The 19,616-nt window shown below is 33.4% G+C and overlaps 1 protein-coding gene across 4 annotated transcripts in view; it reads left to right on the plus strand.

Annotated features, from left to right (window-relative positions):
• Positions 1–19,616, plus strand: part of SNCA (synuclein alpha) — a 157,380-nt gene that overhangs the window by 3,181 nt on the left and 134,583 nt on the right. For all 4 annotated transcript variants that reach the window (XM_032861708.1, XM_032861700.1, XM_032861721.1 and 1 more), the window contains exons 3-4: positions 9,194–9,235; positions 17,085–17,227. In XM_032861708.1, coding sequence (XP_032717599.1) covers positions 9,194–9,235; positions 17,085–17,227 — 185 coding nt within the window. The remainder of the gene's footprint in view (positions 1–9,193; positions 9,236–17,084; positions 17,228–19,616) is intronic.

Here is a 19,616-nt window from a genome sequence, read left to right on the forward strand (position 1 = left end):
GTAGTGAGTCCGGAACTATTGAATATTAATTTAATACACTGCTGTTTTCTAGGTAATAAACAGGTTTTATCATCTGGAAAACTTTTTGTTTTCATTATCAAACTATAATTTGGGCAAATGATTTTATTTTTTTGAGATTAATTCTGTTATTTGTTATTAAATAAAATTGTAATTTGTTTACATGTCACATGTATTTTTAAATCATCTTCAATATATATCATGGTATTTAACACATGGTGCATTCTGTAAATTATTTATTGGTTGTGTTCCAAAGGATAGTTAAAATTCGAACTCAAGTCCAGGATTTAGGATGAAAACTGACTATGATAAGACAGAGTATATAGGTCAGGATTGATAAAATTTTCTGTAAAGTGCTAGACAGTAACTATTTTAGGCCACAAGATCTCTGTGTCAATGAATCAACTCTGCGGTTACAGTGTGAAAGCAACCATAGACAATAATTAGCTGTGATCCAATAAAACCTTACTTACTGAAACAGGTGTTAAGTTTATTGGCCCATAGACTGCAGTTTGCTGACTCCTGGAAAAGTAGAGAGAACATAGACTTCATGTCACAAAAACCTAAAATCTAATCCAGGCTGCATCATTTATTACTTTTAGAATACTATAAAATTTACTTAACATCTATGAGCGTTACTTCCTTCATTTGTAAAAATATTATTTAGATAAATGCAATTCCCTTGCAGAGTTTTTGTGAGAATGTCATAATAAAACAAAACACATGAGAAATAAAGCACACTTTAAAAAAAAATTAAAGACTTTATTTTTTTTGGTAGCAATTTAGGTTCACAGCAAAATCAAGAGGCAGTTAACAAGAGGTTTCTCATGTACCCCATGCCTTCACACAAGCGTGGCTTCCCCCATGATGTACATCGTCCACCAGACTGGTACATTTATTAAACCTAATGAACCAACATTGCCACATATCATAATCACCCAAAACCCATAGCTTAATTTAAGGTTCTTTCTTTGTGTTTTGTATGTTATTTATATTCTCTGCATCTGGACAAAGGTATAATGAAGTGTATGTGATGGTATCATATAGATATTTTTGGTATCCTAAAATTGTTTGTGCATCACTATTCATTTCCCTCCACAAACCAAAGCAACCACTGATCTTTTTTTACTATCTCCATAATTTTGCCATTTCCAGAATGTCATATACCTGGAATCATACAGTATGTAGACTTTTAAGATTGGGTTCTTTCACTTAGTAATATGCATTTAAGGTTCTTCCATGTCTTTTCATGACTTGGTAGCTCATTTCTTTTTAGTACTAAATACTAATTCCATTGTCTGGATATACCACAGTTATCCATTCACCTACTGAGGGACATCTTGGTTTCTTCCAAGTTTTGGCAAGTGTGAATAACACTGCTTTAAACATCCATGTACAGGCTTTTGATTGGACATAAGCTTTCAGTTCCTTTGGGTAAATACCAAGGATCACTATTGCTGGATCATATGGTAAGGATATGTTTACTTTTATAAGGAACTGACAAACTGTCTTCCTAAGTGGCTGGACCGTTTTGCATCCCACCAATAATGAATAACTGTTCTTGTTACTTCACATTCTTGTTAGCGTTTGGTGTTTCAATGTTCTAGATTTTGATCATTCTAACAGGTGTGTTGTGGTATCTGATAGTTTTAATTTACATTTCCCAGATGACATATGATGTGGAGCATCTTTTCATAAGGCTATTTGTCATCTATATATCTTTTTTGGTGAGATATCTGTTAAGGTATATAGCCTGTCTTAATATGGTTGAATTTTAAAGAGTTCTCTGTGTATTTTGGAACTAAGAGTTCTCTGTGTAGTTCCTTTTCAGACATATCTTCTGCACATATTTTCTCTCAGTCTTTAACTTTTCTTACTCTCCACACTTCCTTTCATAGAGCAGAAATTTTTAATTTTAATAAAGTCTAGCTTATTGATTCTTTATTCCATGAGTTGGTTTTTTGTGTTATATCTAAAAGTCATTGCCATACCCAAGTTCATGTAGGTTTTTTCCTGTTATTCTAGGAGTTTTAAGTTTTGTATTTTACATTTAGGTCTGTGATCCCTATTGTGTTAATTTTTTGTGAAGGGTTGTTGTCTATTCTTTGTCTCCTTCTCCTTGTTTCTTCTTTCTTCTTGCATGTGGACGTCCATTTGTTCCACCACCATTTGTCAGAAAGACTGTCTTTGCCTCATTTTATTGCTTTTGCTCCTTTGCAAAAATCAGTTGGCTGTATTTACATGGTTCTATTTCTAGGCTCTCTATTCTGTTCCTTTGATTTCTTAGTCTATTCTCTTGCAGTTATCACACTGTCTTGATTACTATAGCTTGGTAGTAAGACTGAGAAGCAAGTAGTATCACACCCGTGATTTCATACTTCAATATTATCTTAGTTACTCGGGACCTTTTGCCTCTCCACATAGACTTTAGAATCTGTTGATATCTACAAAATAACTTACTGAGATTTTGATTAAGATTGCATTGAACTATATATCAAGTTAAGAAGAACTGACATCTTGACACTATTGAGTCTTCCCATCATGAACACAGAATATGCCTCCTTCTATTTAGTTCTCTGCTTTTGTTCATGGGAGCTTTATAGTTTTCTTATAAAGATCTTGTATGTATAGTTGGTTAAATGTACACTTAAGTATTTCATCTTTTTAGTGCTAATATAAATTGTATTGTGTTTTAAATTTTAAATTCCATTTGTCCATTGCTGGTATAAATGGAAGTGATTAACCTATTTTTATTAACATTGTGTCCAAGAGTCTTACAAAAATTACGTGGTTTTTTTTTTTTGGTCATTGTTGATTCTTTATAATTTTCTACATAGAGAATCAAGTCATCTGTGAATGAAGACCGTTTTATTTCTTCTCTCCCAATCTGTATACCTCTTATTTCCTTTTATTATCTTATTGCATTGACTGGGATTTCCAGTATGATGCTTGCCTTGTTCCTGGTCTTAGTGGGAAAGGTCTAGTTTCTTGCTATGAAATATGATGTTATCTGTAGGTTTTTTGTAAATATTCTTTATCAAGTTGAGGAAGTCCCTTCTATTCCTAGTTTACCAGAAATTTTTATCACAAATAGGTGTTGCATTTTGTTAAGTGCTTCTTTTGCATCTATTGATATGATCATGTCATTTGTCTTTTTTATCCTGTCAGTGTGATGGGTGGCTTTAATTAATTTTTAAATAATGAACCAGCCTTGCACACCTGGCATGAATTCCACTTGGTTGTGAAATATAATTCTTTTTATACATTGTTGAATTTGATTTGTTAATATTTTGTTGAGGATTTTTGTAAAGCATTCTTTTATATGTAGGAGCCATGGTTGTTCTTATCAAATAAACTGTCCAACAGAATAATTACCTTGTCAACATATTTTCTTTTTATCTTTTCTTTTGTCATTATAAAACTCACAAATAACTAGAGTGAAAGATTGGAAGTAACTATAGAATAAAGTTTCCTAACTTTGGAAAGACTGAAGATGTTTAGTAGACTGTTTTCTTAAGCCTGATGAAAAAGTAATCTCATTCCTTTATAATATTATATTTTGGGCAGCTATCTTTTAACTAATTGAAGAGCTACCATAAGAATCAGTGCTGTTTTATGAATTTTTTGTTTATGATTTGTTTGTATATAAGTTTGGAATCAACATACTTCAGTTTAATAAACAACAATTATCTCAATCAAATGGCTTAGGAATTATAAATCTAGAGTCCAACTGAAGAGTAAAAAATTTAGTTTTCTTTGTGTAATGCCAGGTATTATAACAGTAAAGGTGAGAAAATTATCTTCAAAACTCTCTCAGTGCTACTTTGCTCAGTAAGCAGCAATGGTTAAGAGTATAGATTAATATCAAGCTCTCAAATTGCAATACAGTTCACCTGGCCATCAAGTTGATAAAAGGCAACATAACAGGCACAACAGTAGCACAGATGACTATGACTATAGTATAGTCTGACTATGAGTTCTTGCAACTCCTAGGCATTACTTTAGACCTTTTCCACTGTGCCTTGTGAAGTCATGAGAGATAAGATGGAATCCTTGTGGCCACCTCAGCTGATGGAAGCTTTCAGCTTTGGTGTATCTTCAGTTTACTAATCACATAGCTACTCGGTACCTACTTTGTCGCTATGTTTTCAATTACAGTTTACTCATCAGTTAAGTGTTGATTACTAATTATAGATACTAATGAACAACTGACAGCAAATAACAGGTGATTGGTTTGATATGAAGCAACTTCATTAAAACCCTCATTTATCCTTGAATCAGGATACATTCCATGATTTAGACCAATGTCCAATTCTCAGGCATTGCTCAGGCAGAGAGGAAAGACCATTGACCAACTGATAAACATGTCTTTCAAATAGTCATTTTAAAAATATGGAGTACACGGAGTGGTAGAGGGGTACTAATAAGTAGCATTCCCTTATATACAAGCTGTTCTCACCTTGCATATTTCCAGGATAGAAGAATTTCAGTTAAGACAGTTAGTTGAATGATACCAGTCCCTCACAACACAGTTCAAATTTGTTACTATAGTACATAAACTGTGATTACATAAAGTACAACCTTTGCTCCTAGCTCTTCAGCCCACACATTGCTACATAAATAACAGAAACTCATTATAATCCAGGATCAAATTATATCATTTTTTCCAAGTTTGTCAGTGATTGATCATTGCACATCTGCTATTTAGCTTACACACACGGCAAATCCCATGGTTATGATGCTTTCTTGTCTCCCCAAAATAAACCCATATGATATTTTACAAAAATGCATAATTTAAAAAGGAAATTGGCCAAAAAAGATGAAAGTGCAGGAAAGAAATGACATGAAAATGCTGGAAGTAAAATTTGAATGAAAGGATGTTTTATTTATACGACAAATAGCTGACTTTGGGAATGGTAACACTGCTACTGTTCAGGAGACTCTAGATAATGTAGCCAGAGGAACTTACTCAAGCTGAAGTAAGCAGATGAAAAAAAGTTGTGATGAATAAGTTGAAGATGTTTCAGAGGAAGTGCTGCTGCAGAAGTAACGCACATTGAGGAACTATTAGAGATCTAGCATGATAAAAATGCAAAGGGTAACGTTTTGGAAACTGATCCAAACTTACAAGGGTATGACAATTCTCTAAGACTTAGAAAAGATGCTCATGCCAAATATGAAGTTATATAATGAGAAGAAAACAGCACTGTTTAAACTAATCTTGATAAGTTTTTACAAAGAAATAAAACACTTTAAGTCTCAAGGTCTTAAATTATGATATGCAAAGGAAATATTAATATTGCTAATTTTTCATTTCCCTATAAATTTATAAATGATAAGAGAATTTTTAATGTTTTGACAAAAAATTTAAAGGTCATGGGACAATTGTAACTTTTACAACTAATTAATTGTCATTTTTTTCATTGATATTTAAGGCCACTTTCTACAGACAACTCAGCTTTTGTATGGTCACTTTACGATTCCATAGTACTATGCAAAGTGACCCTTGACTGCAAAGTATGCATAAATACACATGAACACATTGACACATCATATTATATATGTAAACTGCTATTCTATATCCTTTTATATATTTAGTAACTGCACAATTTCATTTATATAAACTTATGATTAACGATTTGTTCTGTTTTAAACTGCAAATCCCTTTACAAATATTACATGTAAAGTGTAATTATTTCTTACTTTACGGTATATACTAAACACTGTTTTAAAATATTTATGTGTATTATTTCCTTTGATTTTTCATGTTGACTGAACGATGTGTATTTGATTATTATGTGGTAAAGTAAAGATTTAAATTGTGGAAATCTGAATCCAGAAACTACATTTTAAAATTTTATTTTAATTTCTATTGTTGAAATAAATTTAACATACAATATTATATTAGCCTCAATTGTAATAGTGATTTGACAATTCTATACATTACTCAGTGCTCACAATGGTAAGTGAAGTAACCATCTGCTACCATATAGGGGTGCCTGGTTGGCTCAGTTGGTTAAGGGTCTGCCTTCAGCTCAGGTCATGATCCCAGGGTACTGGGATCAGCCCCATTTCTGGCTTCCTGCTCCGTGGGGAGCCTGCTTCTCCCTCTCCCTCTGTCCTTTCCCCACCTGTGTGCACTCTCCCTCTCAAATAAAATCTTAGAAAAATAATGTTATTACAATATTATTGAGTATTATCTCTATGCTGTACTTTTCATCTCTGTGACTTGTTTATCTTATAATTGGAAGATTGTATTTCTTAATCACTTTCACCTATTTCACCCATCCCTCACCCACCTCCCCCCTGGCAACCATCAGTTCTCTGTTTTTTTTTTTTTTTTAAGAATTCATTTATTTGACAGAGAGAGAGCACATACAGGGGAAACAGCAGAGGGAGAGGGGGAAGCAGGCTCCCTGCTCAGCTCAATTCCAGAACCCTGAGATCATAACCTGAGCCAAAGGCAGAGGCTTAACCCACTGAGCCACCCAAGTGCCCCATCAGTTTTCTGTTTTTATATTTCTGGGTTTGTTGTTGTTGTTGTTGTTTTGTTTACTTTGTCTTGTTTTTTAGATTCCACATATAAGTGAAATAATATGATACTTATCTTTTTCCATCTGACTTATTTCAGTTAACATAATACTCTCTATTGTCTATCCATGTTGCTGTAAAAGGCAAGATCTCATTCTTTTTTATGGCTGAGTAATATTCCATAGTGTGTGTGTGTAACACAAACACTACCCATATTTTCTTCATCAGGTCATCTGTCATTGGACATTTATGTTGCTTTCATATCTTGGCTATTGTAAATAATGCTACAATAAACAGAAGGATGTGTGTGTCTTTTTGAATTAGGTGTTTTCATTTTCTTCAGATAAATAATCAATAGTAGAATTACTGGATCATATGGCATTTCTATTTTTAATTTTCTGAAGGACCTCCATACTATTTTCCAAAGGAGTTACATCATTTTACATTCCCACCAATAGTACATAAGGGTTGCCTTTTCTCCACATTCTCACCAACACTTATTCCTTTTTGATACTCACAAAAAGTATGAGTATCAAATACTCATTTGACTGATGTGAGGTTATATTTCATGGTGGTTTTGATTTGCACTTATGTGATGGTTAGTAATATTGAGTATCTTCTCGTGTGTCTGTTGACTGTCTATCTTCTTCGGAAAAATGACTATTTAGGTTCTCTGCCTGTTTTTAAATTGGATTATTTGTTGGTTTTGGTGTTGAGTTGTGTAAGTTCTTTATATGTTTTGGATATTAGCCCCTTATCAAATATCTTATTTGCAAATATCTTCTCCTATTCACTAAGTTGTCTTTAATTTTGTTGATGGCTTCCTTTGCTGTGAAAAAGCTTTTTATTTTGGTGTAGTCCCAATAGTTTATTTTTACTTTTACTTCCCTTACCTCAGGAGACATGTGCATAAATATGTTGCTAAGGTCAACGTCCAAGATATTACTGCCTGTGTTTTCTTTCAGGAGTTTTATGACTTCAGGTCTGACACTTAAGTCTTTACCAGTTTGAGTTAGCTTTTGTGTGTAGTATAAGAAAGTATTTCAGTTTCACTCTTTTGCATGTATCTGTGCAGTTTTCTCATCACCACTTATTGAAGAGACTGTCTTCCCCATTGTATATTCATGCCGCCTTCATTTTAGGTTAATTGACCATGTGAGTATGGATTTATTTCTGGGCAAAACCCATATTCTTAACTACAGTGCTATAGTTTATTGTATGTTTTATTTTTATCAGAGGTCTTTAAATATATTCAAATGAAAACTTCTTAACTGTATTTAAATTGTTTTATTAAACATAGATACTTTTCCTTGACTGTTTAGTAAAATGTAAATTTAAATACAATGCATCCAAATTTCACTTAATGACATTTATATATTTTCATAAAAATATTTAGTGAACATATTCAACGTGGTCTTGTATATTCATTTAGGTCATTTTATTGATCATATTGAAATCATGGATATGTGTCTCTAAATTTTAAATAAATTTGGAAATTGAAGCTTGCCTAAGACCAGTGTTTTACAGATTTGATCCATGAATCATTAGAATTAGATCATGAGGGTTATTAGAAAATTCAAATATCTGTACCTGATATTTCCTGAATATTTGAGGCTCTGACACAACAGTCAGCATTTTCAACCAGTGCTCTACCTGACTGATTCTGCTGCACTTTCCAGTTTAAGGACCCGATTCTTAGAGATTATTTAATTAATCTTATATAGTCATTTTAGTGATGGGGAACCTGAGATTCCCTTATGCTTTTTTCCTTTGTTTTAAAGTGTTTATTGTTATTTCTAACATGCCTAGGAAGGCTTTTTAAAACAGCGCATTTTTTAAGCTGAGGATTAGTACCTTGTTTAATCTCCAAGTATAGTTTTAAATAATTTCTCAGTTTTTATGCCCTCATTTCCTTAGATTCTTCTATGTCTGATAGAAATAGATTATTTGACTTGCAGGGTAGTTTTCAAATGAATCTCCAATCCACTATTATTTTCTCCAATTAAAAATTTAATTAAAAAACTTGTGTAGAGGTGCCTGGGTAGCTCAGTTAATTAAGCATCTGATTCTTGATTTTGGCTCAGCTCATGATCTCAGAGTCATGAGATTGAGCCCCACATCAGGCTCTGTGCTGTGCATGGAGCCTGCTTAAGATTCTCTCTTTAAAAAAAAAAAATAAGTCATGATTATGAGTTAACATTTTATTTATTTTTTTTGTAAAATATTTTATTTATTTATTTGACACACAGAGAGAGAGAGAGAGTACACACAAGCTGGGGGAGCAGCAGGCAGAGGGAGAGGGCTTCGGCAAGCTCCCTACTGAGTAAGGAGCCCGATGTAGAACGCGATCCCAGGACCCTGGGATCATGACCTGAGCTGAAGGCAGATGCCTAACCGACTGAGCCACCCAGGTGCCCCTGAATTAAAATTTTAATAGGAAAGAAACTGCTGCTAGTTTTGCTTTCTTCTATTTGTTGTGTAATTACAGGAATTCCTTGTTTTAGGTTTTTTTATCCCCTAAGGATATTTTTCTATTTGGGCTTCTAAAGTTGAGAGTTTTTTTATTAGTTGTATTTAAAACTAGGTAACTAGCAATAAAGACCAGTTTAAGACTTATGTTTATGTTTCAAATTTCTTTTTATAGGCTCCAAAACCAAGGAAGGAGTGGTTCATGGTGTGACAACAGGTAAGCTCCATGGGGCCCATATCCAAGAATGATACTGAAAATATCTAGTAAGCATTAATCATTCAGAATGTAACTGTAAACAGCCACTGCATTCACAGAGAAATATTCTAAGGTAACATCAGCTTTGTTTAACTTTAATTCTTTATTAAATATTTTTAAATAAGTAAATATTTATTATAGATAAATAAAACAGTATATTCCATTATCAAGATTGATGCCCTCTGAATTGACCAGATACATTTAATTTATGGCAGTATCACATTTAAATTTCTGAAACATTAAGTTTTGGCAAACTTCTACCATAAATTTCATATAAAAATTGCCAGTTTTCAAAGGATTAATGTCAAATTTTCTGTAGATTTATAATAAAACATTCTGACATTAAACTCTACTCAGTATAACATTTCCTTGATGATTCAGAAAACATTTTAGGAAACAACCTTGGAATGATCAGTGAAGTATTTATTGTATTTATATCTATTTGGCATAATTTTAATAAGAACTTGAATAGGTCTTTAAGAAGACTGCAATAAATTAATATAAAAAATGTTGAAAATGATGGTGGTGGTGATGAGGAGGAGGGATATGATAGGGACAGATAGAAAAATGAAAGGAGAACTAAAATTTAATAATCTTGAGAGCCCACAGACTTGCCGTGATTCAGTTTCATGTTGTATGCATTCCAAGCTGCCTGACAGATGGGGTAAAACAGGATGTATAATCAGAAATATAATTCATGTGATCAGATAGCAGTAAATGTAATAGTGTCTCAGAAAAATACTGTCTTCCTATTACTGAATTATAAAATGAAAATGGAGAAAATCAAATGGGAGTATTAATACAGTTTTGTGGTTGAGACCAAAACAATGGAGCCAGACTTCCTTGGTCCAAATTTCTGCTTATCACTTATGAGCTATGTGATTTTCTGCAGGATTCATAATCTTTTTGTGATTTAGTTTCCTCATTTGTGAAAGAATAAGTAGGATTGATGTACACAAATACCCAGAATAATGAAATTAAGTAGTGTGTATTATGCAGGTGTTATTTATCATCACTCTATAGTGAGTCTATTTTGAACAACATTTTTACAACTAGTGGAGAAAAATATTTCATACAACTGTTTTATATATTCTTTTGATAATAAGTGAGGGTGCAAAATGAAAATAGAACCCTTTGAAACTGATTCTGCTAGAAGCTAAATTAAAGGATGCTGTTTGTATTTGCTCTGTTGCAATCCAATCAATATGTAATGCCCAGAACAAGGCAAGTAAAGGAACTGGGTTGACTTTTAGGGACGGTCTATAAATATGGTGTTATTAAACATGATTTGAATAAGATCTGGATAACAGACTGTTGGAGATTATACTATCTAGAGCCTAGCTAGATTAATGGTGTTCCATTTGGTAGTTGAAGAATCCATGTGGTTTAGAAAGTGGATAAGCTTGTGGCCAGATTTAGAGTCTGTGGTAAAAAATTAAAGACTACAACTAATAACATCTTTGAATGGAGGCTATGGAGATGGGCTGCAAGGATAACTGTTAACAAAGTCAGAGTTTTCATCCTCTCCGCAATGACAGAAGGTGAATATGAGTTTGTGTGTGCGTGTGTGTGTGAGTGTGTGTGTTCACTACTGAAGTTTGTACAATAAGGTAGCATTTTGTTTTCTGAAGGACAGTATCCTATCACCTTATGTTTCCCTGGTTTAATAATATTGAGAAACTTTGCATATCATGTCTTCAGCATATTGAAGAATCTGAGATATTCCATAGCAAAGAAATGTTCATAATTTAGTTTAATCCGGGGTTTCTCAAACTTGTTGACCTTATTTCAGTAGTCATTAGGATTGAGTGAAACCAGTGTTCCAGAGAACACTATGGAAAATGCTGCTAAGCAGCAAGGCCATGATGATTTTGATGTAGGTGGTATTTATAGCCATTGTACCAATCAACTACCCTGGCAATAACAAAGTATCAAAAATGTCATAAGTAGCCTGACTATGAGAAATGCCATGGGATAAATCTGCAATATATATCATCCTTCTGGACGGTATTATTAATTATTTAATAATTATTTAATATAAAATTCCAAATTTCAAGTATAAGGATAAATAAGTTTAAGATAATTACCTCCAGGGGACGCCTGGGTGGCTCAGTGGGTTAAGGCCTCTGCCTTCGGCTCAGGTCATGATCCCGGGGACTTGGGATCGAGCCCCGCATCGGGCTCTCTGCTCGGCGGGGAGCCTGCTTCCTCCTCTCTCTCTCTGCCTGCCTCTCTGCCTACTTGTGATCTGTCAAATAAATAAATAAAATCTTAAAAAAAAAAAAAAGATAATTACCTCCATGGTTAAGGAAAAGAATTGGTTGTTATACTTGGTCTAAAATGTTCATTATGGCTACATAATGTAAGTGCTAATTAAATGTTATTATTATAATTATTCTTAAGGCAGGGAAGTGAGAAACTATTATACAGTATAAAATATTATCATCTAATGTCAAAAGAAAACTTTCCTCAAGGTTTATCCTATTGTTTATTTTTCAGAAATATAGACTTCAGTAAACTTAGACCAGGAGTTTTCTATCTAAAAAATTCTAAGAAAAAGAATTTCTCCCAGTAGATAATCTCCAGATAAAATCTAAAAATCTCTACCTTACACCCTAGCTATTTGATCTCAGTTCATTTTTGTTGCAGTTGTCAACTTAATGCATTATGTTATAGAAAAACATGAGAGTGCATTTAATCTGGATATACTGAATGACATGTCTTTGAAACCTCTTTAAAAAAATAGATGTTGATAAAAGCTTACTTAATTTTTTTTTCCTCATGAAAGTATGGTATAAAGAATTTTCTATTACTCTATTCTGAGTTTTGATTTATAAACAGAAATTTGTCACATGGTAATGAACACAACTAATTTCAACATGTTATAATTTATCAAAATGTTTCAAAAATACAAATTCATTTTCCTTAGATACCTAATTTGTACAGTTCAAAGCTAGATCTTAATTTTATGATTGTGTTTAATATCAAAGGTTTCATTTACTGAATCTATTTGAGAAGTTGGTGCCACATTTTCTTTCTGAAATTTCATATTTGACTTAAAGCCGAAGTAAATCTAATTATCAAAATTAATGAATAACTTACAGAATATACAAAATTCCTTTTAATGCATTCAATAAATAATAATAATATAAAGATAAAATATAAAAATATAAACAAGATCTCTGTTCTTAATGAACTCCAAAGAGGCTGGTGGGGGTGGACAGTCACACTGGGAAATGAATAATTCTGGCACAATGTAAAAAGTTCCATAGCAGAAGACCTGTACCCCTGTGGCAAATAATACATTATGTTAATAAAAAAATATAAAATAATTTTTTAAAATGTTCCATAGCAGAGATATATCTAAAATTTCATGAGATCACATGAAGAGGAACAGTTGTTGGGAGGAAAGGTTTTTAATTTGGAATTTGACATTTGAGGTGGGTTTTAATAGCAACTCGAATTTGCTGAGTAAACAGATAGGGAGATATCTGAGAAGGATCAAAGCTTCTGGCCAGACAGAACTGTATGAACAAAATTGACAAAGACTGACATATTTGGGGGAGATCGTAAAATATTATACTATGATTAGCTGGGAGGAAAGTATCCCTTTTGATCTTGGTTATGAGGTCATTTCCCTTAAAAACAAATATCATTTATTAGATGAAAAATGTTGAATTTAAATAAGACAATTTGTGTCTTATTTGCTTTTGCCTTGTCACCCTTTTGTTAGCCATGTCAATGAATGGAGAAGTAGTGTAAAAGGGCTTAACGGGGGGACATAGGGACTCAAGGTTACTGGATAATTCACTAGGTAAACAAGTTCTATAGGAATCTTTTAAAATGTGTCTATCATTGCTACATGTACACTCTGTTGTTTTGTAATGTAACTAATTTACTTACTCTTACCTGATGAAATTATGATAAAGTATAAAGTGCATTTTACTGTTATGTTCATGTGCATTAAAAATAAATTAATGGGTATACATATACAAAGAATGGTCTAGATATTATAAATATAACATTTTGTGGCTGGTACAAAAGTCATGAATCTGTGAGAAGATCAAAATTTATTCTTTTTTTTTAAGATCAAAATTTATTCTTGTTTGAGATATTATAAGAAAATTGTTCATTTTTCAAGCAAAATTTTTTATTCATGTTCTTGGAAAAGGAAAAAAAGATGACAAGTTAAAGCCCACAATTCACTATTTTTAAAGGATCAACATTCTGGAAATGTTTAAAAACACGAAATCTCCAGGATAGCTCTTCACTGGCATTTAAATGGAACTTTGCATTGGGAATAGCCATTACTTGTTAGGAGGCATCCACTGGATCCCCAAAGTGGTGAAAGGCAAATATCAAGCAACACCTTCTGGGGACTCCCTGATTTCAGACTCTAGGATCACTTTCACCTTCCCCACATTGCCCAGAACTGAAGAGTAGCATCTGTCCTTATCGACCACCTTACTTCCGTGACCTGCTATCGAAATCCAGCTGCTTTGTCCACATTATTCAATCCCTAGCCTTCTGCAGTGGGTGACGTGCAGTCTGTACAATAATCATGTGACTAGTTAAGAACATTTGCCAACCTAACAGCTGACAGTGCAGCCCATCCAATTCCCTGGGCTCGAGACTATCTGGAGACGATGTACACAAGCACAAAGCATAACCAAATTAAAAAAAAAAAAGTTTCTATTTGCTTAGGACAGGGCCTGAGGAAAATTATCACTCAAAACCCTAAATTCCTGAAATCTGGGGAAAAAAGCAAAAAAAAAGAGTTTGTGAGGCAAAAAGGGAAGAAGGCTAGCATTACATAGATGGGCATGAGATGTAAGATGTAGGCTTTATGAATATTAATGTTGCAAGATTTAGGTGAAGAGCAGTTTAGTTTTATTTCTCTATTGACCTTGAGATTATTAAAAGAGCAGAAGCTCTCGTCTTTGTTTTTTTCATAGAATTCTTCATTTAGTTGAAGCAAATTTTTTAAATTGGAGTTTCCTTTATTTGGCAATTGCATCGAGGTAATAGAAAAAGATTAATTCAGCAATTATATCAGATCTAGTCTTGGAGAATTTTTGATATGAGAGTAGACCTGCTTCTAAATCTAATCCCAAACTATTTACACTGACTTCTCTAAATTTTTAACTTATTAAAAAAATCTACTGAATCACTGTACTGTAGTTTGTTTTGTGAAAAGAAATTATTAAGTTGGCTCAGCAAACTTCATTTTCATACTTAATGCCTAGCTCTTTTGTTACCATTAAAATTGTTGAAAATCAACCTTTTTATTAAAAACTGTTTTTCAACCACTTGACATTTGATAAAAGGATCAAAATCTTCATAACCATCCCTTACTCTATTGTTCATTTTTTTGGCTTTTTACATTTTTTATTTTAATTCCAGTCAGTGAACATACAATGTTATATTAGTGTCAGGTATACAATATAGTGATTCAATAATTCCATGCAGGACCTGGTGCTTACCACAGGGGCACTCCTTAATCCCCATCACCTATCGAACCCGCCTCCCCGTCCCCGGTTGCCTCCAATTACTATTAGTTTCTTCTCTATAATTAAGAGTCTGTTTCTTCATTTGTCCTTCTCTCTCCTTTCTTTCCCTTTGCTCATTTGTTTCTCAAATTCTACATATGAAAAAAACCCATAAATTCCACATATGAATGATATCATAAATTTTCTTTCTCTGACTTACTTCACTTAGCATTATACTCTCTAGCTCCTTTCATGTTGTAAATGACAAGATTCCATTCTTTTTTATGGTTGAATAATATTCCATTATATATGTACCTATATTAATTATATCTGCTTCTTCCATTCATCAATCAGTGAACATTTGGGCTGTTTCCATTTTTTGGCTATTGTAAATAGTGCTACTGTAAGCATCAGGTGCCTGTATCCCTCTGAATTAGTGTTTTTGTATTTTTAGGTAAATACTCAGTAGTGTGATTGCTGGATCATAGGGTAGTTCTATTTTTAACTTTCTGAGGGAACTTCATACTGTTTTCCACAGTGTCTGCACCAATTTGCAGTTCCTTTTACTCCATATCTTCACCAACACTTGTTTCTTATGTTGTTGATTTTAGCCAATTTGACAGGTGTGAGGTGATATCTCATTGTAACTTTGATTTGCATTTCCCTAATGGTAAGTGATGATGAACATCTTTTCACATGTCTGTTGCACTTTGGAAGTCTTCTTTGGTGAAATGGCTGTTCATGTCTTCCGCACATGTTTCAATTGTATTATTTGGTTTTTGGGTGTTAAGGTCTATAAGTTCTATATATTTTTTGATACATACCCTTCATCGTATAGGTCATTTGCAAATATCTTCTCTCATTCCATAGGTTTTAGTTTTGTTGATTGTTTCCTTTGCTGTACAGAAGCTTTTTAATTTGATCTAGTCCTACTAGTTTAGTTTTGCTTTTATTTCTCTTGCCTTGGGAGACAAATCTAGAATAAAGTTGCTATGGCCAACGTCAAAGAAATTAGTGCCTGTGTTCTCTTCTAGGATTTTTACGGTTTCAGGTCTCACATTTAGGTTTTTAATCCATTTTGACTTTGTTTTTGTGTATGATGTAAGAACGTTGTCTAGTATCATTCTTTTGCATGCTGTTGTCCAGTTTTCCCAACACCATTTGTTGAAGAGACTGTCCTTTTTCCATTGGACATTCTTTCCTGCTTTGTCAAAGATCAACTGACCATGTAGCTGTGGGTTAGTTTCTGGGCTTTCTATTCTGTTCTTCTGATCTATGTGTCTGTTATTGTGACAGTACCATATCGTTTTAATCGCTATGGCTTTGTAATAGAACTTGAAGTCCGGGATTGTGATGCCTCCAGCTTTGCTTTTTCTTTTTCAAGGTTGCTCTGGCTATTTGAAGTCTCTTTCATATTTTAGAATTGCTTGCTGTAGTTCTGTGAAAACTGATGTTGATATTTTGAAGGGACTGCATCAAATGTGGAGATTGTTTTGGATAGTATAGACATTTTAACAATATTTTTTTTTCAGGCCATAAGCATGGAATATCTTTCCATTTCTTCATGTTGTCTTCAGTTTCTTTCATCAGTGTTTTATGGTTTTCAGAATACAGGTCTTCAACCTCTTTAGTTAAATTTATTACTACAGAGCTTATTATTTTTGGTGCAATTGTAAATGAGATTGTTTTCTTCATTTCTCTCTCTGCTGCTTCATTATTGGTGTATAGAAATGCAACAGGTTTCTGTAGATTGATTTTGTATCCTGTAACTTATTTGAATTTGTTTATCAGTTCTAGTAGTTTTTTGGTGGAGTCTTCAGGTTTTTTTGTATTGTATCATGTCATCTGTATTTTTCATTTCTGATGGTAATAGGAACACCTATGTGTTGTCTGACTTAGAAGGCATGGTGAAAATAAACAGGCCAGGTGAGATTAAAGAATGATATCGAAAATGAAATAAAGAAATATATATCCGATACCACATGATACCACAATAGCTGCATCTATAATCATTGCCTTTTCCAAATTTTCCTTAATAAAATGTTAACCAAACTTCCGTTGCTGAAAGGTTTTATTTGTGATCATTACACTTGAAACATGTTTTAATATCTGCATGATTACAGCAACATATCTTAGCAAAGATTTAATGTTGTCTAAACCACACTCAAATATCTCTGAGGCTTTTATTTCTTCTGACACTTCAGTTATTTATAGTATGTGCAAATACAGGTCTTTAGAAGTTGACAGCTAGTGGAAATAAAATTATTTTCAGTCCCTGTTGTTCAATTGTCCCTTAATCTATTGTTCTGGATTTATCCCAGTGGCTGAGAAGACCAAAGAGCAAGTGACAAATGTGGGTGAGGCGGTGGTGACGGGGGTGACAGCAGTAGCACAGAAGACGGTGGAGGGAGCAGGGAGCATTGCAGCTGCCACTGGCTTTGGCAAAAAGGATCAGCTGGGCAAGGTATGATTGCACACAATTTATGTTACATTGGTAAAGTCTGGGGATCACAGGGCATTTTCGTGGAAGACACTAGGCAGGAATAAGATGCTCACTTGGGAAAGGGCTGACTGACCCTCTTCTCAAAAAAGGGACTACTTTTATGTACATATTCTTTTTGGAGGTATTAATCCAGATAAATGCATGAAAATTGTACAGTAATTATGATTGTTTCATTTTCTGGAATAAAGTTAATGAAACGAACAATGTAATAAATGCCAAAAGAACAGTGACATTTCAGAAAGAAAGGGTGCTTTCATGTTAGCTATGAATCTTGCAATCTCTCTTTGTTGGGACATAACAAATGCTTTGTGCCTAACTGACAAATTGTGAAACTAAAGATCTTTCACTTGATTTCTTTATAATGACATCATCTCTTATTAGATGGCATATTTGCTTGTCACATAGTGGCTTATTTGCAAATATATGTTTGTAGAGACTGAGAGTGAAATTGCATACCAGCCAGAGATTGTGGTTTTGGGGTGATTTTAAAATTCTCAGAAGAACCTTGACTGTATTTTTGACAACTATGAGACTCTAGTAAGATTATACTAAAGGTATTATGACTTTCATTTTAAACAGGTAAGTGATAGAAAATGAAGTGTCAACTGGAAGATGAAATTTCAAAAGCTTTCTGACCACAGCAGCAGAGATTTTTGCTGTTCCCTTGGCACCATGGGCTCCTTCTATTCTTTAAACAAATCAAGTACTTTTCTTGCCCTGGTGTCTCCCTCTGTCTGGAAAGCTCTTCCCAGGTTATGTATTTGGCTCACTCTCTCCTCTCCTCAGGTCTTTGTTAAATGCTACCTTCTCCATGAGGCCTGCCCTGACCTATTTGAGATTGGAACCATTTTCCTCACCTCTGCTGTTCCCAGTCTTCCTACTCTTTACTTTTCCCTTTTTTACAAACCAGCACATAAAGCTACTTTCTTATATAGTTTTCAAAATATCTATTTGAAAACCATTTTGAGTATAACTTTCGGATAGTTGAATAGCCATAGTAGCTATGTAAAAAAGTTTGCTGGTAAGCTGCTCTGGATTGTTTCCACCCCATGTAATTCTTTGTAGCAGGCATTCCTTGATTGATCATTACAACACTGATAATAAAAATGTGGGACTAAAAACCTGTGATGTATTGAGATTTATCACATGCGTTTATGTTATCTGGGCAATTGATGCTACTTACAGAAAATCTGGGCTGGGCTTCTAGTGTGGCTCTTCAGCTAACACTTAAGTGTAGGGTTAATAATAGTAGTATTCCTTTGTGTAGGTTGTCCTCTTCAAATAATTTTATTTCTTATGCTAACAATTATACAAATTTATATTTTCTGTCTGAATTTATGATTATAGCTTTATTACATTTCAAAAGGTAGGACGGACTTCAGCTATTAATACAGCAATTAACCTGTTTAATGTCCCAAGCCCTTCTGCCAATCACGTAGAAGCTATGGACTTTCTTCTCAGAAATACACATGATAAAGGGCTTGGGGGGGATCTTGGAAGCCCATTAACAGACAAAACCCATCATTTAGACCAATCTTCTGATTGTACAGATAAGGAAAGTAGAATCTACAGGGGGATGTGAACAGTCCAAGGTTACATGCCCAGTTGTAACTGACTATTTTTCCATATGCTATGTCACTTCCCCAACCACTTCCTCAAAACCTAACTTCCTTTTGGGTTTTTATAAATTGAATTATAGAAAACCAGATTTAACTGGAAAAATTCTGTGCTTCAGAATATTAAGAAACCGGGGAAACATGTACCATCCCCTTCTCATTCTTATTTAAGGAATACTATGCATATTGCTAATAAGGCATGAAAGTGCTTCATTTCTTATAAAATTGGATTTTTTTAACTTTTCTAAAAATATTGCTACTTATTTTAGTACTTTAAAGCAGAAATCTAAATGATATGATAAAATTAACCATTTGGAGATATTTCTCTTATGGGTACTTACAAGTTCTTCCAAATTTTTAATATGAAAATGAAGCCATAAAACCCAGAAATTGCAGCATAGTTATAGAAAAAAAAAAAACACATAAAACTGAAAGTTTAAATGGCTGATTTTCATCCCTGCTCTGTTACCAACAGGCTGGTTGACCTTTTGAGTATCTCCTAAGACTCTTTCTCACATAATGAGAAACTATATGAGAAAATTGTTAAAGCCTAATTTAGCAACAATGTTCTGAGTTTCTATTATAACTCAAGGAGGATGCTAATAATCTTTTCATTCTGGCCATATCTATGAAATGCCAAAAATGTTAGAGAGTTTAGATAAAATCATTCAATTTGTTCATTATGAGGTTTGAAATAATGTAATTTCATCATTCAAACTGATCAAAATGATTCT

Source organism: Lontra canadensis, unplaced genomic scaffold, assembly GCF_010015895.1.
Source record: "Lontra canadensis isolate GAN:19392208 unplaced genomic scaffold, GSC_riverotter_1.0 scaffold1, whole genome shotgun sequence".
NCBI classification, from domain to species: domain Eukaryota; kingdom Metazoa; phylum Chordata; class Mammalia; order Carnivora; family Mustelidae; genus Lontra; species Lontra canadensis.